This window comes from Rhinolophus sinicus, linkage group LG07 (assembly GCF_036562045.2).
Source record: "Rhinolophus sinicus isolate RSC01 linkage group LG07, ASM3656204v1, whole genome shotgun sequence".
Classification (NCBI taxonomy): domain Eukaryota; kingdom Metazoa; phylum Chordata; class Mammalia; order Chiroptera; family Rhinolophidae; genus Rhinolophus; species Rhinolophus sinicus.
This window is the reverse complement of record NC_133757.1, coordinates 108,626,865-108,649,950: the sequence shown is the minus strand read 5'-3', so window position 1 is coordinate 108,649,950 and position 23,086 is coordinate 108,626,865. Positions and strand designations below refer to the sequence as shown.

General features: G+C 38.1%; 1 protein-coding gene and 1 long non-coding RNA gene across 2 annotated transcripts in view; one reads left to right on the top strand and one right to left on the bottom strand.

Moving 5' to 3' along the window:
- The window catches only part of EDNRA (endothelin receptor type A), a 44,975-nt gene that overhangs the window by 10,635 nt on the left and 11,254 nt on the right, over positions 1-23,086 (top strand). Inside the window, exon 3 of the mRNA XM_019730735.2 lies at positions 16,196-16,323. Coding sequence (XP_019586294.2) covers positions 16,196-16,323 — 128 coding nt within the window. The remainder of the gene's footprint in view (positions 1-16,195; positions 16,324-23,086) is intronic.
- Positions 6,942-23,086, bottom strand: part of LOC141572744 (uncharacterized) — a 79,320-nt gene continuing 63,175 nt past the window's right edge. Inside the window, exons 3-5 of the long non-coding RNA XR_012498199.1 lie at positions 16,175-16,349; positions 15,496-15,573; positions 6,942-7,062 (exon numbers count right to left, since the gene is read on the bottom strand). This is a non-coding gene — a long non-coding RNA (uncharacterized LOC141572744). The remainder of the gene's footprint in view (positions 7,063-15,495; positions 15,574-16,174; positions 16,350-23,086) is intronic.

Below are 23,086 nucleotides of genomic sequence, written 5' to 3'. Positions count from 1 at the left end.
TGATTCTGCTACCTGGAATGATTCTCCCGCATGCCTCCTCTGGCGTACTCCACTTCATTCTTCAGATCTCAACTTAAATATCTCTCTGTCTGGCAAGTATCCATGGCCTAGGCTGGGTTAGTGCCTTTCTCCTTTCTCCCACGACACACTCTATTAACCCTGTAATAGCATTTAACACGCATTCTATTGTATTTGCCAATTCATTTGCCTGTCTGCCCCCCACTAGACTGCAAGTTCCTTGAGGCAAGTTGCCATGATTCTCATTTACATTGTTCCTCCTGCATCCAGCACTGTGCCCAACTTTCAAAATATTTGACGAATGAGTACAATAAGAAAATGTACTATAGTTGCCTCCATAAGAATGTTTTTTCTCCCAGGCAATTCCAGAGCTAAAGGCAGACTTGCTTTTTGAATTTGGTGAATTTCTACTTTTTTCCTGCAAACCAGGCATGTCTCAGGGTCCACATACCTGCAGGCAAAGCAGAGCAGCACCCAACAGGATCGGTTTCCCCCTTTCCCTTTGTCTTTAGAGGTCAAGAGTTCTTTTCCTGTGGCTCAGGCTTTATGTTGTTTCATTTCCTCTCTCTAGTACGTGTAACCCAGTGAAGGATTCTTTCCAAGATTCCTGTGCATTATGCATTCGTTGTAACCATGGTCATGACTGAAATATTAAACCTTCAGGTGGTTTGGAATATCAAAATGAACATTCATATCACAAAAGCTTTCATTTGCTTTTTAGAGAATAGGAAATAGGTTGATTTTTTGGCATTGCTAAGAAATGCTCATTACAAATGTTCATTATGCTAACTAGGTGATTTAAGAATATGTGTACATAGAAAATGACAGAGTGATAAATTTATTACCCAATTTGCTATGATAAGGAAGTTGTTGTCTGGAAAGCCTTCAGAACTCTCTCCAACTCTACCTCCCCTTCTGACTTTTCGTTTCCTGTGTCTGGGAACCTCGTTGCTTTCTCTCATAGTCATGTTAAGTAATTACTCTCATGTGAGGTTACTTTGGTAACCCTCAGCATTTGGCTCACAGCACAGTTATTCCCATTTCTGAGGGGGGATGGAAGCCGCCCATAACTGCAAGATTGTTCCCATGTCTGAAGCGGGAAAGACTGTTTCAGCCCCGTTCTCATTAGGACGCATCATTTCTGATGCTATTCCTCCATCAAACAGTTCAGCTCATGAAAGAGTTGGCTGTATTCTAAATTGAACATAAAACAGGGAAGCATAAAAACTTTGAGAAAGGAATTTTCACACGGTACACAGTGTGTGTGTGAATGTTGTACAGATTCCAGCCTCTGATCAATAAAACCAGATGTTCTGGCTATTTTATGCTGAAATATTTCTGTAGTGTCTTTAGCTTATGAGTTACCAGGATGTAACAGTTATTTCTTTATTATAATACAAAGTTTACACAGTTAGTATTAAGAGTGTGCAAACTAAAATGAAAGAGGATGGGGAATCAAATTTACTGTCTCTGAAGTTGATTCTAAGACTAGAGCAGTTAAATAAGGAATGTTCTAAGAAATTCTGTCAAAATAAATTTGATAGACTGCCAGAAATTCTACTACTGCCTTCTCGATCTACCATATTCTCCTGAGAGTTAGAGTAAGTGCTTTCTGTAACTACAATTTTATTTCTAATTAGGACTAGTTTTTCTTGGAAGAAAACTTTCCTACGTTATAAAGTTAATAGTTGAAAGTAATAGAACTGAATGTAAGAATCATTCAGTGTTAATTTTTGGTCACCTTATTTTTAAATTTGAACATCAAAAATTTTACAAAACCACATGCTATAAAATGTTTTATTTAAATTTGGAAAGTTTGAAGTCTGCAGTGTACTTAGCCTCAGGAAGCAGAAATCAAGTGTGCCTTCAGAAAGATTTAATATTACTCTTGGATGTGCAAAATTAAGATCACTTTTTAGAATTTAAACCTCTCTGAGAGTTTTATTGACTTTTCTTTTGCCATCACAACTTTTAAAACAATTTACTTGGAGACTAGTATCAATTATGGGAGCTAGTCAAATCATGCTTCTCATAACACTTAATGCTAAACATGGGAGTCCTATTATTGCAGATCAAATTTTATACTAGAAGGTAATGGGAATGGCAGCTGGTTGGTCATTTGATTACTCAGTTACATTGGGTATTTCTTGGCTAAATGTTCTTCATTTATTCATTCAGTAAATATTTATTGAGCTTCTACTATATAACAGTCTTTGGGGAAATAGCAGTGAACAAACCCAGACAAACAAACATCCTTGCCACCCTGGAGTTTGCATTCTAGGGGAAGGACAAGACAATAAGCAAGTGAAATAAGTAAATATTTGAGATAAGTGCTAAGGAGAAAAGTAAAATGGGGAAGGAGACTAGAAAGAAGGGGGGAAAGATACTAATTTTAGAGTGGGTGGCTGAAAATACAAGGTGACTGTTGAGCACAAACTTAAAAGAGATAAAAGGAGCAAACCATGCTACTAGCTAAGTGAGAGCACCCCAGCAGGGAGGAAGCTGGAAGTGTGAAGACGCTGAGGCAGGAGTGTGCCTGAAGGGTTAAAGAAGAGCAAGGAGGCCATGGCCGCTCGCGGAATGGAAGGGAGAGAGTGGTACCAGATGCGGTCACAGTGGTGAGGGTATGGCAGGAAATGGGGGGAGGCAGATAACTTAAGGCCTAATAATAGGGTGACTATATAATTTATTGTCCAAACCAGGCTACTTTTGACAGTGAAAGGAGACGCCATCAATAATTACATCTGGACAGCAGGCATAAACGAAGACTACCCTAGATAACCCAGGAAACATGGTCGCCCTACCTTTACACCTTTATAAAGCCTGCAGCTTTTTCTTGTGCGTGAGATAGGAAGCTTTTAGAAGGTTCTGAGCAGATGAATGACATGATCTGGTTTCAATTTTAACAAGAACATCTGGTTACTATGTTGACAAACATTTCCTAAATTAATGTAACAATATGCAATCTTAAAATGTTATTTATACCGATATATAACATAAGAATAATATGACCAAAAGCTTAGTGTTTACTCCCTGTCTAATTCATTTGACCCTCACCACAAACCTATGATTCACTGCTATTGTCTGAATTCCGAAAGTAAAGAAACTGAGGCAATTGTTGAAGAAATGTCCTCAAGGTTAAATAGCTAGCAAGTGGCAGAGCCAGGATTCGGATTCAGTTTGATGTCAGAGGCCATGCTGTTAGCTAAGCTGCCACACCGCTTCTGCCCCATATACCTCAGAGGGCAAACTGCATCATTATCAAAACGGTATCCCAAGTACAGAAATACATTTTCAAAGACTATGTTCAAAGATGAAAGTCTCCCCTTTTTCTCTCCTCCATTAAATCCAAGAGCTTCTTTAGAAACAGAAGTAACCTATTACAAAGGAAAATGTGTCTGATACAGAGATTGCTCTCCAGAATAGCATTTATGTTACAAATCTTGCCGTTGCATGTGGACATCTGGTAAACAGATTTTTGTATTCTATACTCATTGTCATGTTGGTGAGGTCAACTGACAGAAAGGAGCCAGCAAATAAAAACAAATAAATAAACTGAAAAGAAAGGTTGAGTTCTTTCATGGACTGATTGCCTACACACATGTATCTACTCATCTACTCAGAGGAACGCTTTTTGCCAAACTGGTGTCCCCGGTTATCACTGGAAAGCCTAGGCATTTGTCTGTGGGACATGATACAGAAAATGAGTGTCTGTGGCTAGCCCATAGTTGCGATTAGGGTAGAAACATCAGATTTTATTCATAAAACTAAAGGTTATATTTCTAGACCTTCCTACCTAGGAGTTTACCAGAAGCACAGGAATGTGAAAGCATAACAGATGACATTTGGTTATATGTCTCGATGTTTAAAAAGAAGCTAGAAATCTTCAATTTAAAAAAAAATTATATATAAAGTATACTTTTAATGAAATGGGCCCATTAAATTTAAAACAATGTCAATAGGAACCCTATTAATAGCCCTAGTTCTAAAAGAACACGTAAAACAAATAATATTGAACATGTCCAAAATGTCCAAAATCACTACCTGTCAAAATATGAAAGGCAATGGATACACATCCCTGCCAAATATTGAATAATATATTATAGCACACCCCACATGAGTTTTATGTCAGATAAAGCAATTCTGTAGAATTTCTGTACATGAAAAAGCTGACCCTGTGAACTTTTGGCTTAGTTTCACAAACTGAAAATGTCTTGGTACCATTTCTGTCATAAATGTTGTGTTTCTCTACATATTTCCATTGTTTCCACAATTTTTTCTTACAGATGCTAAACCTATGCCAATTAAACTAGTGTTACAGCATTTAAGAGCCGAATTACTTTGTAAACTTTTAAAGCATTTATTGAAATATAATATACATTGGAAAAATGTACATACGTGTTAACTCTGCGAGTCTTCACAAAGTGAACACGTCCTTGTAACTGAGATCAAGAAACAGAACATACCTGCTCCCCAAAGTCCCTCAGTCACTAACTGCCCTTACTCGTAAGACAACTGCTTTCTTGACTCCTAATGGCATGGATTTGTTTGCATATTTTTGAGTTTTATATAAATATATACGAATGGAATTATACGATATATATTCTTTTCTGTCTGGCTTCGTTTGCTCAGCATTATATTTGTGAGAGTAACCCATGTTATGTTTATTTGTGGCTCATTCATTCTCATGATTCTGTAGTACTTCACTGTCGGAATATGCCACAATTTATTTAGCCATTCTACTATAGATAGGCATTGAAATAGTCCAGTTTTGTGCTAATATGAATAGCACATCTGTGGACATTCTCCTGTGCAACTTTTTATGTGCAAACACAGAGGTTGCCAAAAAAAATGTATACACATTTTAAGAAAGGAAAAACAAACTATTAAAATTTTTAATACTCAATAGATACCAATAACAAAAGATGAATACAAGTCACGTTTGACTTCTGCAATAACAAGAGGTGCTCAAAGTGGTCACTTACCATCAGCATCCAGACACTTCTGATTATGATGAACTACTGCTTGAGCAATGTTGACCAAAGTGTCCACTTGTATACATGTTTTTGGCACCCCCGATATATGCTGAAAAATATATATATATACACACATACATAAGACCTATAATGTATAGTATGGTATATGTAATACTTATTTATAACTATATATACCTATGTGTTAAATGTATAATTTTAATATAAATCTTGATCATAGTCCTTTTATGTTTTAATCAGTAATTTTGGAGAACTAAACCAGGGCATGGTATAGTATTAGGTACTAGGTTGAGTTTTCTAGACAGAATTGTTTTCTATTTCTGAAACCACTAAAAAGCTGTGTAAACTGTGTAAGAACCTTTAAGAAAATTCATTATATGCCTCAATATAATGGATAATCCCCAAATCAATTCACGCATTTACTAAGTTTTATGGAAAACACGAAGAAATCTAGGACAACGATGGCTTTCAGTTGCTCGCATTCTATTTGAAGACACAAGCCTATATTCAACCAAGATAGCCCAAATTTGGTCTTGTTTTGTTGAAATTTTGAAACTAGTAAACACACACAAAAATAATATTTTGAATGTGAAACACCTATTAACATTCTCTTTAAAAACAGAAAAACTGTCATCTCTCCTTCTCCCAAAGTAATATTAACAGCTAAAACAAAATTAATCAAATTAATCTCAAGAGATACAGAAGTAAAATTAGGTTTCAGCATTTTTTCGATCACTGCTATAATAAATGGTTATTGATTTTAAAACTTTAAAACACACCATGAAACACAGATTAAGAAGCACTGATTACAGACAGTAAATGTTTAGAGAGTTAAAGTTGGATTGATGGAATGTTCTAGACACTCTGTCTGAGGTTGTTTTTGTTTAAATACCATACATTTACAGTGCTAGTTGCTAGGTAAAACTTTCATGTTTAGTTGTAATTTGGTTACCTTATGCTAAGACAGGATTGTTAAAGAAGGATTGTTATAGAAATTTACCAAACTGTAGCATATGAAGACAGATCTAAAAGAAGATCCCTCTTAATAGCAACAAACTTTTGCACTCTAGCATCCCTAAGGAGAAATTTTATTTATCAAAACCGCTGACTAGATTTTAAATAGAAGTGTCTTATAATGCAAATAATACACATTCCCAAGAAGGCCTTCAAAACTGTGTGAAACGTGTGAGCTGGGATTTGCAATCTTATGAATATGTATTTAAACTTAGAAGATTTGTTGAAAATTTTCCTGCTTTTGTTCTGGGGAAACAGTTAGCTTCACAGTAATATTTTCATTGGTTTTATGGAGTGATCTCAAAAAAAATGCCTCGAGTTACGGGCCCCCATAAAGGCGGGGAACTAAATCCAGAAGTAGTATTCATAAAGTAATGTGCCAAGGCTCCATCTGCAAGCACTGAGTGTACTTGAGTCTGACCCAGAGGTGAGCAAACTACAGCCAGTGAGCCAAATCTGGCCCATAATATTTTGAATGGAATTGTCTCTTAAATTGATTTTTGGATTTTTCTTTGCTTGTATATAGAATGGCTACATATAGCATATAGTATATAGAAATTCAGTTGATGTTTGTATATTGCTCTTCCATCCTGTGACATCACCATTACTCTTGATCCCTCATTTTTTTTTACTGCAAGTGTGCGATGGTGAAGAATGCAATGACTGTTAGCACAGTTTGGTGCCACTGCCTTGATTCCTGCTAAGGCACCAGCGGTCTTACCCACCATTGCTTTTGCACCAACAGCACACATGTCAACCAGTGAAACAGCAATAACCTCTTAGTGATTTCTTGATCTTGCAGATCCCATAAAAAGTTCTCAGGGATCCCCAGCGGTCTACAGACAATACTTACAGAATAGTGGATCTAGTTGATCTCTAAGTACCTGATTTCCAAGCCTGAGACTCTATAATTTTTTAAATCTAAGATAAACGTTGCTTACCGGACTGGTGTGAGTAACATTTGCTTAAATAATAGACTTCCATGGCAGTCAGTATTCCTTAGGCAATTGCTGCATGTGAAACAACGTGCCAGGCCCTTTGAGAAAGAAGAAAAGAAAACCTTGGCCTTCATCTCAAGGAAATGGTATAAGTCTCTCTGAGCACTCAAGTTCTAGGAAAGGAACTCCAGTGTCACTGTAAGCTAATGAGATTAGACCCCAAATGTGTTAGTTTTTGTTTTTCCTACTAGCAGTAAATATAAGCAAAATGCTTACCGGGAGATGCGGCCGGTATCAAACATCAAGACTAGAAGTAAAACTAGGTTAAAATCTGTTATTCTTGACTAGTACAAGTTAATGTTATCTCATTTCCAAATTACCATAAATACGAATAAAGCAATATCAAACTGATTTTCAAAACTCTTTTAAAAGCTTTAATTTTATATTATTTATAATAGCCACTTAACTGGAAGCTTAAAATACCCACTTACCTACTTTTTTTTCCTGCATTTTACATATAGTTAGGATTATATTTACAATATGCTGCTTATAGGTCACTGGGCAAATTTACTATATGGTTTAGCTTTTTCCCTGGAAAGTAATAAAATACTGTCCATACATTCAAAGAAAATAAATAGTCTTAAGGCTTCAGTCTGGTTCTGACATCCTTTATCTTTTGGGGTAGAATTAAAAAAAAAAAGGCAAAAGGGATTAAAATACTCAATGATGGGAAGAATAAAAGAAAAATGGGGAAAAAATGAAATCAATCATATAAGATGAAGGGAAGAATTGAGGTTAGGTTAAATGGAATTAATAATAGTTTCAAAGAAATCAGTTACACACTGAAACTCTGATGTGAAACAAATCATACGATTTAAGAGCTGGCAGAGAATTTAAAGGTAATCTAGTTCTAACCCAGCATTTCTTATTTGGCAGAGGAGTGAACCAAGGCCCAAAGACTTTCGACAGCTGGAAGCCAGAATTTCTAACTTCCCCTTCAGTATGTCCCACCCTTCCCTCTTCACATCAAATATAACTTTTGTGGTTTTTAATACTCTCTAGACCACACATAGCACTTCCCTACAAGACAGTTGGGCTCCTAAAACTGTAATGGGTGAATTTTTAAAATGCACCTCATTTCTACGTGACGCATCATAGACTGGTAATGCAGACATCTCGAGTGTGTCTCCCTGTTTCACTTTCTGCCTCAGCTACTGGAAATTGTGAAGTTTTATTTTCTAATGAATTTATGTTACTAAATATTCATAATCACTTCAATCTTATTTGCTATCGCACAACAGTTTTTCCCCCCAAACGACACATATGGTATCATTTTCTTCATGCTGCATACCATATCTTTGTCGGGTCATTGTTTCCATCTACACACAGGATGATTGTGACCACATGACATCCTTCACAGTGAAGAATTAACTCCAGTCCTTAAGAGTTTATATATTAAATAATTAAACAAGCTGTATGCTTTCAAATATGCCATTGGTTGTCCCTTTTTTCTAGTTATTACCACCTTTCTGGTAAGGTTTTTTGGGGGCTACTACCTAACTTTTGGTGGGGATCTATGTTAGTTTGTTTTGGTTTGTTCTGCTTTGTTTTTGCCTGTGTGTTTCTTTCAAATAAGTACTAGCATGTACTTCTATGGAGACTGCCAATTAAAATAAACAATAAAATTTTTCAATAAATTTTGGGCCTTATTGAGTGTCCAGGTTAGAGCACTCATTTTCCATAATTAACTATGCTTGCACTTTGTTTTGAGAAAACATAAGGCTCCACTCAGGTCATATGTGTGAAGTCTTTTCTCCATTCAGGAAAAGCCAGAATCCATCCTTTCTAACATAAATCTTCTCTCATTATAAATCAAATCTTAAAGTATTGACATATATATTCGGCACTAATCTGTGCAATTTTGATTTGAGCACTTTTGAGTTTTCTGCTTTTGCTAAATCGTCTCCATCCAATGACACTTGGGTTTTATGCAAAATAAGTAGAAGTCTCAAGTTCCTCGTTTCTAGGTTGGCATCCTTATAACAGACAGTATTATTAAAAAGACATTTCTTTTCATTCCCAGCCTTCAAGTGGCTGAGACCATTGGGGATAATAAACCCATATCTTGGGTGAATCATCATTCCTCTAAGGAAAAACCCTTCAAGTCTTTGGAACTCTTGTTTTAAAAAGTTCTTTTTTCTCCTTTTTTTTCCTCCCCCTCCCCCAATCTGGTTGGTATTAACATCTATGTCTTTCAGATCCTAAAAAAATTAAGACTTCAGCAAAAAGGGGACACTGAATATCCAATAGTGAGAGATATGGGTAGCAAACAGTAGCAGCAATTACATATTGCCCAAACTGAGTGCAGATTAATAGAGGTGGTTCCTCAGAAAACTTCTCATACAGGAACTAACACTTAACAATCTGTGATGGGCCAGGTGCTGTTCTAAGTGCTTCACGTGAATTAGTTCACTTCAGACTCACATCACCCACCTGGCATAGGTTCTGTTTGTATCTTGTTTTCACGGAGGACAGTGAACTTGTCTAAGCCATGCCAGGGCACAAAGTAGAGGGTTCCAGAGCCTAGTCCCTTTGCCAGTTGCCACACTCTCTCCTTCTGGTGCACTCCCAAAGAATGTTGCGTATGGCTTCTTTAGGAACCGTTATTTATGTTTGTCGTCTAGCTCGGAATTTCCTTGAGAATGGGGTCTTTTATGTTTCTGTGCTCTGCCACCACCCAACACCTGGGTGATCCTCCTTCACACTCTCATTGGCAAAAGGACAAAAAGTAGAGACTGAAAATGATAGGCCATGCAACTAGCTCACATTTCCCTATACTTTCTTCTCTTAAGCCCTTTCTATGGATTGTCTCTTCTGTTGTCTACAGTCATCCTCCGAGGTGGCTACCGTCTTCTAGAGGAGGAAGCTGAGAAGCAGCAAGGTTGACTGACATGCCAAGGTCACCAACATAGCAGAGCCTTCAGTCTGACCCAGGGAGTCAAGCTTCAGGGCCCACTCTTAACTGCTATGCCAGGCCTCTTGCTTGAATGAAAGAGGAGTGCTCCTCCACTCCCCAGGGCACAGAGGGCACCTAGTGCCAGAGTCGAGAACATTTATGGAGTCCCTGCTCTTCTCTGCTTTTGTCATATGCTCCAAACTCTTGAACTGGTCAGGAGGCAAGAGGAGCCTATTGAAGGGAAAAGTGTGTGGCGAGGGTAGAAGCCACAGGCTTGATTTCACTTATTTCTGTGAAAGCTCTGCCTCAATCCTGAAGCAATTAAAGCATAATGGAAGAACAAAATCCATTCTCGGTCACGCAAAGTGATTGATTTATTTCACTGTATGTGAGGTTTGCAACAGCCAGAGAGCATGTTCTCATTACAAAGGCCTGTCCTGGGTATCACAGGCCTTTATAATGATCTCAGTCTGTGCTGCCGGAAGAGGTTTTTGTTTACTACTGATTTGACGATGTACCAACTTCTACACCCCAAGCCATTGTCTAGCAAGAAAGAAAACCTCAGAACCCCACTTTTGAAGACTGGTAGCTAGTCCATCATATGCAATTCCAAGGGACCCTACAAAATTTCATGTTGAGAGGAAAAGAACATTTTATTTACTATGAGGTTTTCAGTGATTTCAGACTATGCTCATAAATCCCTCATTCCTGTCTAGGATGGGTGGGGTGAGATGAAGGGGAGGAGGAGAATCCCTCAGCCTCACCAGACAGGGTGGAGGGAAAAGTCGCACAAAAAAATGTGCCACTGGTTTTATTTATCCCATTATTAAGATGCCATGATGATAACGAAAATAATGTCCAAGTAATAACATCAAACAGCAGAGGATATTCACATCTGGAATGGATAAAATAGGGCTAAATTCATTTATAGTATCCTTTTCTTCCTCAAGTTGGGTGTAAATAGTACATTTCAGTTTAAAATTGCAAATCATAGCAGTTCAAAAGAACTAACATTTGCGCCATGCATATTCAGTTTGCAGAATTCTTTCCTAAGCATTGTCCCCTTTGAACCTCCCAAATGGTCATCAACCATTGTAGCAGGTATGAGAACCACCCCACTTAACAAATACAGGACTGAGAAGCGGCTTCCCAACAATCACACAGTAACAGGAAAACCTTGTACATGAACCTAAGTCTTAGGAGTTCACACCCTAAGTTGAACTGAGGGGGGAAAAGCAGCCTTATTTTGTTGTGCCACACTGGAGAGTCCGGGGATGTTAGACGGCAACATTAAGGTTATGCATACCAGTTAGGTCACCTGTGATTAAACTCGACCTCTACGTATTGTTGGCCTTAGGTATTAGTGGGGTGAGAGGGTAATGGGATGCTAGCTACATGGCCCCAAACTATTGCAATTTTTTTTATTTCTTACATCAATGTTTTAGAGTCTTGTCTGCCTCTCCTGCACTATCTGGCTGTCAGCATCCTTTTTTCCCAAGCATGGTACCTCTAGAGGGGTGGTTCTCAAAGTGTGGGTGGTGGGCCAGCAGCGTCAGCGTCGCTTGGGAACTAGTTAGAAATGCAAATTCTCAGGCTCCATCTCAGACTCACCGAACCAGAAACTCTGGGGGTGGGGCTGAGCAATCTGGTTTAAGGAGCCTTCTAGATGATTCTAATGACGCTAGAGCTCAAGAACCACCGCAAGAAAGCAATGATTCTCAGTCATGGGAGTCACCTGGGAGCTTTAAAAACTACTGAGGCTGGTGTCTCAACCCCCAAAATTCTGATTTAATTGGTATGTGACATGGTCTCCAACCTCAGCACTACTGACATTTTGGGCTGGATAATTATTGGTTGGGGGGGATAGAAAGGGAGCTGTCCTGTGCATTGTAAGATGTTTAGCGGCATCCATGGGCTCTACCCACTAAATGATACTAGTCCCCCACCAACCCACCCACCCCACTCAGTTGCAATAACCAAAAATGTATCTAAACATTGCCAAATGCCCCCTCGGGGGCCAACATGAGAAGCACTAGCCTAGGGAGATGGCCTGGGCCCTGGGGCTTTTAAAAGCTCCCTAAATCATTCTAATGTGCAGTCAAGACTGAGAACTATCACTCTGGAAGGTTCTCATTAATGAGCACCTTTGGATGTGCAATGGACTAAAGAACAATAAAAGCTAACTTTTATAGCATTGGATGCAAAGTAAAAATAAATCTACCTGCAGTGAGGACTCAGGCAGTTTGCCCGTGAGTCAAGTACGTGAGCCTTAGGATGTGTATGTCACCTCAACCATTTGGCTCCTTACATTTTTGCGTACTTTCTGGTTGTCGAGTGTGTTCCAGAAAACAGATAAACAGGTACATGGCACATATATAAAAGATCCCAACCAAGTAGATACTGCTTTGTACTAAATATAGTAGGGGATGGACATCCTGCTCTGCGATCTAATCGTTCTGAAAATACGGTGCTTATCAGTGGATCATGTGGTACAAGTCCTTCAGTAAATCTGTTTTGACAGGTTAAAAAATGCAGCCTGTCAATTTTGTGATGCTGATTTTGACACAATCCAAATCAGCCACACAAACACAGGATTTCTACAGTAGTCTGTGCCAGTTAGCAGTATTTTAGTTTTCTGTGATGATCAGGGACTTGTTTCAACTGGTGAAAAACCCCGTGGGCGAGAACCAAGGCACATGCCCTTCAGTGAATCCCAAGCTCAGCAGGCGGCCTTCTGCTGCCTCAGTGATTGCTCTGTGGTGTTCCTCTGGGATCCCCTGGAGAAGGGGAGGGTGTGTGTTCACTTAAATCAGAGGATTGGCACCTTCTCCAAGTGCTGCTCTGCAGCCCTTACCAGGCTGAGCAATCCCAGCCCAGCCCAAAGTGAGAGGTCGCCAAGCAAAGAGCTTGTGACAGCCCCTCTTCACCCTGGGACTTAACAGAACAGTGTTCTTCCACTTCCTCAAACCACTAGTTGGTAGGTACATTGTTTCTTTCAACAATAAGAGTTGAAATGCTACTGTGAGATACTAAGAAACAACTTTTAAAAAGAAAGTGAATTACAAGATGAATGTGCTGCCAGGGCAAAATTGGTACTATGTAATCTCAAGATATGAAAATATCCTGAATTAGTGATTTGAAATCATTCATTCATTCAACACCTACTATGTGCTAGGTACTGTGTAATGTGCTCAGAAATTATAACTATGAGGGTTATGCAATAGCACAGAACTTTTTATGGCAAAAATAAGCTATGGTTTCTCCAAGGTGTCAGGTTTACCCTGTGGACCAATCCAACTTGTTGGTTTGTCAGACTAACTAATTTGGTTTTTCTTTCATTGAATTGATAGTAGCTTATTCACATTAGTGAAATCAAGGAGTTCTTTTGCCATGGTCTAGATTTGCCTTAAGCAGTTACTTATCTTTTCCTATCCTAGCCCAGTTGTTTCATTGATGTGCTTTGATAAATCAAAACCTTTCCGTTATGCAATAGAACTGCTTCCCAGAAAAGTACTCTAGGAAAAAAAAAAAAAAGATCATCAAAGACTGTTAATAGGTATTATTTCCATATGGTTCCACTTGCTTTTTTTAAAAAAACGGGGAAGGGCATATGCTTTTATGTACATAAGAATTTTCTGGAAGAAAACATAATTAATAATTAACAGTGGTTGCCTTTGAACAGGAAGTTTAGGGGCCTTGATTGGAACGGAGACTTACTGTTCTTTATTTTTTTATACAGCTTACTTTTTTACCATTTTAAATATTGTATTTCCAATTTTAAATGCTAATATATAAAAGAAAGGACACATCCCCAGTAATCTTTCAGAAGTTCCAAAATGCCTCTTCTAATAAGAGAAAAATGGGTGAGCTACACGCTAAGCCTCTTTGATGCCCCCTTTCTTTTGTGTATGTTTTATTGCTAAAACAGAGTGAGTTGAAAGGAGACTTTAAATGTGAGATTACTCCAGCATTGCTTTCATAAAAGACAGGAATAAGCAGGTCCTACCTGAGATTGGGTAGTGAATGAGGGCTTCTTGGAAGAAGCCACCTTTAACACGAAAAAGAAGTTGCCTCCTGGTAGCGGCTGAATTTCCCTGGCTCCTTTGGGACAGTTAGTTACTATCCACACATCTTTTAGAATGAAGTGGATATGGATTAGCGAAGTGTGCACTGTGATGGCACCTAAATATTTCCTCCAATGATCTCTCTCATTCCCCTTTGTCTGTAAGTCCCAACAAGAATCAATGCTCATTCCTGGGGAAAAGAAAAATAACAACAAAGATAAGAAAACATATATTTGTGTCAAAGAAAGATAATTCTATGATCATTTGGGTACCCACCGATACCATGATATCCTTCCCTTCAGTCCTTCCTTCACACCTAACCCTAGTTAAAAGTTTAAGCAAGTGTGGAAAAGGAGGGGACGGAAGGGAATTCTATTGAGATTGAAAACGCCTGAAACAATCATGCCCAGTTGTGGTTTTTTTCTGGAACATGTTTCTTAGCACTTGTCACTTACACTTTCAGAGAATTTCAGAGTCTCCCTTGTTGAGCAAGAAATTTCCTTTTCCTTTTTTCTTTTCCTCATTGTTGGATGTATGAATTGTGAAATCCAACCATAACAGTTCAACTATTCCAAAGCATATCCTATAACAACTCCTGCACATTTTAATTACATCTCTGTTGTCTTTAGTGGAGAATTACAATTCTGGGACAAAACACTAAACTCCAATCCTATAAAAAGTAATTTTCAGGCTTTCTTTTGTTTATGGGGGTGATTCATCCCAGAAATAGTGTTTTATGGCTCTACTTGCATAAAGCATTAATAACCAGCAATCAGTAATGGTATAATTGCTTGTCAGCTTCATGAAAACTGTCAGAGTTAAGAGCAATATATCTGTGAGAAACCCGTCAGCTGTCCTTGGACAAAAGTTTATGTGGAAATTCTGAGAAGGCACCCACCAGGACTAGTTAAAGAGGAAAAAGAGACCAGAGGCAAGAATGGATTGAAGGAAATTGTCCTTTTAGAAAACTATTCAGAAGGAAAATATGTTTGAAAACTAAAGAAAACTTCTGAAATGAAGTCCTACAGGGTCTTAGCCATAAAAGTAGAGAGTCTTATGTTACTAAATTCTCAAAATGCGTAGGTTCTGACTTTGTATCTATGGGGTACTGGCTTCCCTCCCCCCCCCTTTCAATGGACTTACGTTAATGACCACATTTACCATGAAATTAAACCTCACACAATCTTTTAGAAATGGTATTACAGGAATTCAAAGCTCAACTGAGAATTACTCTGGCAATAGGTACCTTGCAAAACAAAAAGAAGAAAAAAAGACGTTTGTGTCGTAGGATAGTGTTTCCTACTGAATGGAGTAAGTTTAAATTCTGAGTCACGAAGCGAAAATGAGAAAGGAAATCAGCACCATTTTTATTCTTGAAATGGCATCATATTTTCGGCACAGACGTCCTTCCCCGTTTTAAGCAGCTGAACTATTCTGCTCCTAGTAGAATACCTACCTAGTTAGATAAAATATGAGCAACTCTCAAGGAACATTACGTTATTGCTACTTACCACAGCCGCTAGAGGGTGTCTGTCCTACCAACAAAGATTTTCAGTTGTCAACGTGGAAGAATAGGTTTTCCTCAAAAGCTGCAAACAGATCACAGTAACCACATTTTTCTGTATGGTAAAGGGAAGTTTGAGCCCAAATAAAGGTCACTTATGACACACCTACTTAAGCACAGAGGAAAAGGAAAGTTCAAAATGGTTTTAGGTGTTAACAAGTTGACAAAGCCAGTACATCCTAAACCATTTCATTTTCCCCAGTATTCCCCAGATCCATAACCTTGCATTCAGAACTTTGGCTGCTTGCCAAGAGATAATACAATCTTCCCATGCCACTGGTTAAAAATGACTTGCTTTACTCTTGGTTTAGCAAGAATTGATGAGATGACTGCCTACTTCTCTGTTAAGCTGTCACCCAAACCCCACACTTTTGCTACTCTTTGAAAAATAGGTGGTATGACTACTCCATATAAGATCAAGATTTGTCTCTTCTGTTGTTATATTTATTTGTCATTTTCCATATTGTCCCAAATTGCTGAGGCTTTAAAATATAAAAATAATAAGAAGAGTAAGAATATTACCACCATGCTAACTGCAAAACATGATGGGTAATAAAATTTAGAAGACTGGAAGATAATTAGAAACGAGTATCCATGTATCTCATGCCAGCTCTGCCATATCTCACCACAGTGTCTCCTTTTTTCAGCTGCTGGCTGGGCGCTGGCCTTTTGATCACAATGATTTTGGCGTATTTCTTTGCAAGCTGTTCCCATTTTTGCAGAAGTCCTCAGTGGGGATCACCGTCCTCAATCTCTGTGCTCTCAGCGTTGACAGGTAACGTGGTTCTTTCCCTTTCTCTTCTGTTGGATTTAGAAAATCATTTTTGTCATAAAGAAAGGAAGTCAAGGAGCCTTGAGAGTTGGTACCCAGGGCAGTTGTAGTTTTAAGTAAATTAAAATATTAACAGTCTTGTTCTGTTGATAATTTGTTTTACATATTTGCTGATTATTAGCCATCTTTGGCTCAGGCAATTTCTATCTAGAACATTTTGCCAATTATGCGTATTTGGCACCCTCCATTAATTAAAAAGCATGTTTCTCAATATCTGATGGGAGTAGAGATTTGAACAGCCCTTCTGGAAAATAAAATCCTACAAATGCTTTTGCCTTCTGACCCAGTACTTACTATTTTGGGGATCAGTTCTAAGGAAACAATCCAAAATTTGAACAGAGCATTCATGCACAAAGATGTTCTTTACAAGATTATTTACAACAAAAAGTTGAAAGCAAATTTATTGCCCCATATTAGGGAAATGGAAAAGGATGTTAAACATAATTTATATGAATAGGTATATGGATATAAAATTCCTTGAAAGAAATATGATTCGTATTATTAGTAGTTACATCTAGGGATGGAGTGATGGATTTTTGTCATGTTCTTCTATCAGCAGAAAAACTTTTCCGAGTTTATTTACTTCTACTATCTGTTACCCATTTGGTTCATTACCTAATGGCATCTATATATTTTAATTTTGTCACTTGCACAGCTCATGCCTATGACCTTTATTATATACGAACCCTAATTCTCTATGCTTAGACAGCTCTGAAACACCACCGCATACAGGCACAGAGACATGAGCAAAGAGGCCTGTGTGAATGGAGACATACAGACATTACATGCCCAGCCCGGAGCTCCTTCCATCCCTATTGGGTTTTACAAAAGCACCATCAACAGTGGGAAAATAGTATTTCATTAAAAAATTAAACTTTGTCCCAAAGTTTAGGTAAAAACCAGCTGATAACGAATTTTAGGAGTTACTCAGTGTTCTGAAAGAAAACTGTACCTCTGAGGAATTGTCTAACCAAAAGCAAAAGCCAGACAAGAAGAGCAGATACCAAACAAGAATGACAAATAGGAGAGTGAAGACAAGGAAGACGCCTGTTTCCTACAAACAAGAGTCTTTTCTAAGGTAGCTAGGGATCATGCTCCGAGAAGACAGGCACTGAGGGAAAGAGAAGAGAAGAGAAAGAATTTGCTTGGTTTGATGAGAAATGTAGGCACCTTTTCACTCCCGTAATATATCTTCTTGTTACAAAATTTATAGTTAATTTTATAGTATTATGTGGCATGGTATAATGGTCCCTTATAGATGGCATATAAATCTATCTAATAAACTTTTTCTTAATAAAAAACTAGTTTAAGGCACTTACTCCTCAATGATAAGCTGTATAATACATTATCCCTAGATTGAGGAATATAACTTGTAAGTTAGTCCAACAGAGACTTGGGCAGGAGGCGTGTGATAACAGACATCAAGAATAAGGCCTTTCGTGTTCATGGCTGTGAAGACATTGACTAAGGAACAAGGGAGAATAAAACACATGAAGGAATTATTCAGACAATGGGATTCCTCAATCATGAAAACCCTCTATTCCTTCTCTAGCTCACGCTCTTCTTTCCTGAGGGGAATCTCAGAGGACCATCTTTCTGAGCTCAATCTCCCCAGTAGAACTCTCACTATGGGGCAGGAGGGGATCCTGGGGAAGATGAGAAGGGGGAGAATGGAGGGATTTAGATCATAGATTCCAATTTCTGGTACAGGCTCGCCTCACCCATAGCACCCCCGTGCATGGAGACAAATGAGCTAAACGATCAACCACAAATTATCAGTGGCGTATCAAATGAAACGCTCTTGGTTTAAAGAAAATAATTCAAACATCTATTTTATTCAGAGTTGCTCTCAATCTTATATCAACGAGATAAACCCTTTTAAAATTCTACTCCCACAGAAATGTGCCTTAATCCAGGGTTTTCCTTGGTAATAAACTCATTCTTCTTTGTTCCCTGGGTCCTTTATTATTTTTACATTTCACTGACATTGACTTTCAGCTTTGGGACCTGTCTGTATGGAATCTATATTGACATTTCTACTTCAAAAGCTTTCATTCTAGACAATAGGGTGAATGAATCATTCACATTTAATTCCAGAACTGGACAGAGACAAAGTCAAACACTGGCTATAGAGCAACTTGGGATCTCATTCTGGGGTCTGTTCTCAATTGCACATAGTTATTCACTTTTTTAATCTTAATTCTATGGTCCAAGTCAGACAACTGGATAATTTTGCTAGCTCATTTTTCTTTGATAGCAAACTACCCCAAAACTTAGCAGTTTAAAACAACCACCATTTTATTAATATCTAACCATGTTGTGGGGCAAGAATTTGGACAGTTCTCTTTGTCACTGGGACGGGGGTCTCTTGGTGGATTTCAGGTAGAGGCTGAACTTGTCTCATGGGTCCAAGACTCACATGACTGTCTTGTTGGCAAGAACAACTGGAAATTTGACCTAACAGAGCCCATCTCCCTCTCCATGTAGTCTAGGGCCTCTTAACACATTCTGTCCAGCAGCCTCAGGGCTCCAAGTGGGCCCTTGCTGCTCTGCTTCGAGGCCAGGCCCGAAACTGGCAAAGCATCATTCCAGATACTCCCAGCTGAAGGACTCAGTTGAAGAAATATCATAGAATTCACAACTATCTTTTCACACGCCACACCTCGTTTATTTTAAAATTCTCCCTGCTAGTATTTTGCCGCCAAAGCTCTCTATGGCAGTTGGTTTGTCTAGCACATGAGACATAAATGATAAACACATATTACCAATAGTCAGGCTTGCTGTTAATCAAAGATGTGCAGAGGTGAAGACAGAAGTGCCACTTTGCCTTATGGAAGTAGCAAAAGTGAAGGAAAAATAATAAATTCTAAAGGAGGAAGCATTGAGATGCACTTGGTAGGCACGTTTTTTGAGGTAATTCAGTTACCTTTTCATTCCCTTAATTCAGTAATCCCACTCAAGATAATGAATCCAGGAAAACCATTCAAAAAGAGAAGAAAACTATATGTATAAACATATTTGTAGGTGTGTTATTCATACCCTTGAAACACTAGAAATATGATCATAGGAGAAAGATTTAAGTAAATTGTATAAATATCCTGTTAGACATTGTAGCCATTAAATTAATAAATGCCATGCCTCTGTAGAAACATGAGACTATTTTTACAATGAAAAGTGAATAAAGCTAAAAATAAAATTGTAACTGATGTGATTACAATATATATTCAAACCATGTTTATGAGAATAGAAATGAACAAAGAGTGAGAAGAAACAAAAACAGGTTTAGTTGAAGTAGTATCTTTAGAATTTGTTTTATTTTATACTGTTTTAAAGCACATTCAATAACAAATTTTTTAAATTTTTAATGACCATCCCAGACCGTACCTTAAAGATTCAAAAACATGCATTAAATGTCTCTGGCCTTGAAAACATGTAAACATTTACTTATAGAAATAGACAGTATATCTATAAACAAACATTTTTACATAAATGTAACATGTAATTTATACTTTTATTTTGTATAAGGTGATGGCATGGTAAAAGACTCCCCTGGGAGTTGGCAGACCAGAGCCCGCTGCAGGCTCCCCAATTTCACTGGACATCAGGCAGAGGATGTGGCAACACACCTGTCCTCAGGCTCCCAGCGGGAACACAAAGGGGAAAAAGATCCCCCTAAAGATCCCTCCTGGTTTTTAATATGTTTGGTTGCAGGATTCTAAAAGTATTAGCTCTTTATCTGTTGTCTAATTCATGGCTGGCTTGAAAAATAAGAAAATGTTCAGAACGTCGTGTGCTGTTGTCTTGGGCCAATAAAGACAAACGCATGGTAAAGAAACAAAGATGCTCAATTCAACAGATGTTAATTTGGCACCAGTCGGTTTAAATATTGTGACCGACATCCAAACTGTTTGCCTTATGGAGCCTATGTTTTAAAGGGAGGGGTGGACATAGACAATAAACAAAGGACGTAAATAAAATATTTGGTTGGTCACATGGTAGTAAGCGTTACGGAGAAAAATAAATCAGGGTGAGCAGGACAGGTTAAATTTGTAGTGGAAATTGACCTTTTTAAATAGGGTGCTCAGGGAAGGCCTCTGACAAGACACAATTGAGTAAAGAAGAGGAGAAGCAGCTTTGAGGATCCCGGTAGGCATTCCCATTAGGGTGGGAAACCACTGGGGGATTTGGGCAGAAGGGCGATATGACTGATTTATGTTTTCACAGGCTCACTCTGGTTTCTGTGTTCAGGGTAGATTGCAGTGGGGCAAAGTGGGTGTAAGGAGACCAGTTAGGAAGCTATTGCAATAATCCAGGCAGGATGATAACAGGTGAGATGGTGACACGTGGTCGCATTTGCGTTTATCATGAAGGAAGAGGTTACAGGGTTTGCTGAAGACTTGGTTGTATGGTGGGAGAGAAAAGGGGCCGTGAAAGCTAACTTCAAAGTTGTGGCCTGAGATGGTAAAGGCTGGAGAGAGGGCAGGTTTGGGATCAAGGAAGGCGACCAGGAGTGTGGTTTGGGTGAGTCTAAATGCATATTAGATAGCCGAATAGAGCTCTCAATTAGGCAGGTGGATCTACAAGGCTAGAGTTAGAGGAGAGGTTCTAGGCTAGAGTTATGAATTTGATAATTAATTATCAGTATATAGATAGTTGAAATGATACTAAATCCATGAGACTGGATGGGATCACGAAGACGAGTGAGCAGGATCCAGCCAAGGAAATGAGAAGGAGTGGCCAGTAAAGCAGGAGGAAATGCAGGAGAATGCGGAGGAAGCCAAGTGAAGAAAGCATTTCAATGAGGAGGGATTATTTCTGGAATATCAGTTATAAGGCGCTAGATATACACTTGCATATTTTCTATGGCAAGGGCAGATATCATATATAAATATAAATGTAAATATAAATACAAATACACACACACGGAGAGACTAGACTGAAGGCTATTTATAATCACACCGAGTAAGGAGAACATATTTGTGTATATGTGTGTTGTGTGGTTATACTCCATAAAAATCATTTTTGGAACATCCAGTACTTCTTATTTTCCATACCTTTCACCACCTTCATCCTCACAAACGATGGCTTCTAAATGCTCTTATGGTTGTTATCTCATAGAGATTTTATCAAGATCAGTGTGATTACAAAAGGAAATATTCTAATTCTCAGTTGTGTGGGTTAAGAAGGAGCAGACTGCTTATGAATCGTTTGCTAAACTAGACTCTGAAAATACTTCTGTTTATTTCTAAATGTTCAATTTATACTGGATTATTGACATAATATTCTGGGAACTGATAGCACATCATATAATGAAGCTGGACTGCGAATATATTCATCATCAGAACACGTTTACCACATTTTCTTTATTAAACCACTTTCTACCCCCAATACTGCCTAAGAAATCTGGATTTCTCACTCCCTTAGGAGATAAAGTGCTTTTATTTAAATCACCTTCCCTGATAACTGATCTCAGAGGAGAGGAGAAGAAATAGATATAACTCATTGACAGCCTCGGGGTATAGACATCCAGTCTCCATTCCTTTTAGCTTTTACTGAACATCAGGCTGCCAGTCTAATAAGGCAACAAAGAAAAGTAAACAGAAATGGAAAGCAAAATAAATAGCAGTCTTTATCCCACTGGAAATAACCATAAATTTAAAAATGCAGTGTTGGCCATATTGTAAAAGGATTTTCTGTTTGCATAGCTGTATTTTATTCCATTCTGAAGTAATATCTGGACTCCTTTAGAGAGTCTTATTGTACACCAATCTTATTTACCCTAAAAATCTTTTGCAAAACATTTCTCCAGCAAATTGTTCTGTATATAAGCTGTGTGGCATCATCATGCAAACCAAAACTATAGATTCTAATCTACAGTGAAGAACAAGAGAGCATAACTCCTGGAGGCTCTGTTTTCTCAGATGTACCTTGAAGATGTACTGAGACAGAACACTAAACATAAGTGATAGGGGCTCATATTGGTGGATATGGGTAGCTTGTAGCTTGCCTTGACTTTGCTGAATAATCTTCCACGTGACATCACACGTCCTGTGAACCCATGTGCACCTGTCTCCAATGCCTTGGTCTGTTTTACAGCCTTCTTCTGGCATTATCAAATGAAGCTATAAAAAGAGAATGTTTCATTTCCATTACAACAGCAACAAAAATTTCAAGAATGAAGCCACAAAAATACCATACTACAGCCCAGGTCCCTTCTTAATAGTAAGTCTAAAAGTAGTTCGCGGCAGACCATCACATCAGGTCAAAGAGCAGAGTTTCTGAAACCAAACTTTCTTTCGACTTAACATTTAAATGTGATTATTTTCACAAAAAACATTAAAGTAAGAAATAAGGTAAACACAGTGTCTCAATGCTAATTCTTTTTTAATTGATACAATTGATATAAACGTTCAGTGACATTTATATTCTATACTTTTGTATGAACCATTCTTTTCTATTATACTATAAACCCTAAAGATTAGAAATCAAGGTATCTTGAACTCATTTTGACATACTTTAGCACAGGACCATAATGGAGAGATAGTCATTCTTTGACATTTATCAGAAATACTAATTTACTAAAACTGCCACGGGGTACAAGCCCAATGTGCTCATGTTTTGAGGGTAGGAGAGAAAATGATGGAATATCTATGGTCACTACTCATTTAAGGATATCTAAATCTACTTCATAGATAAATTTCAAGTT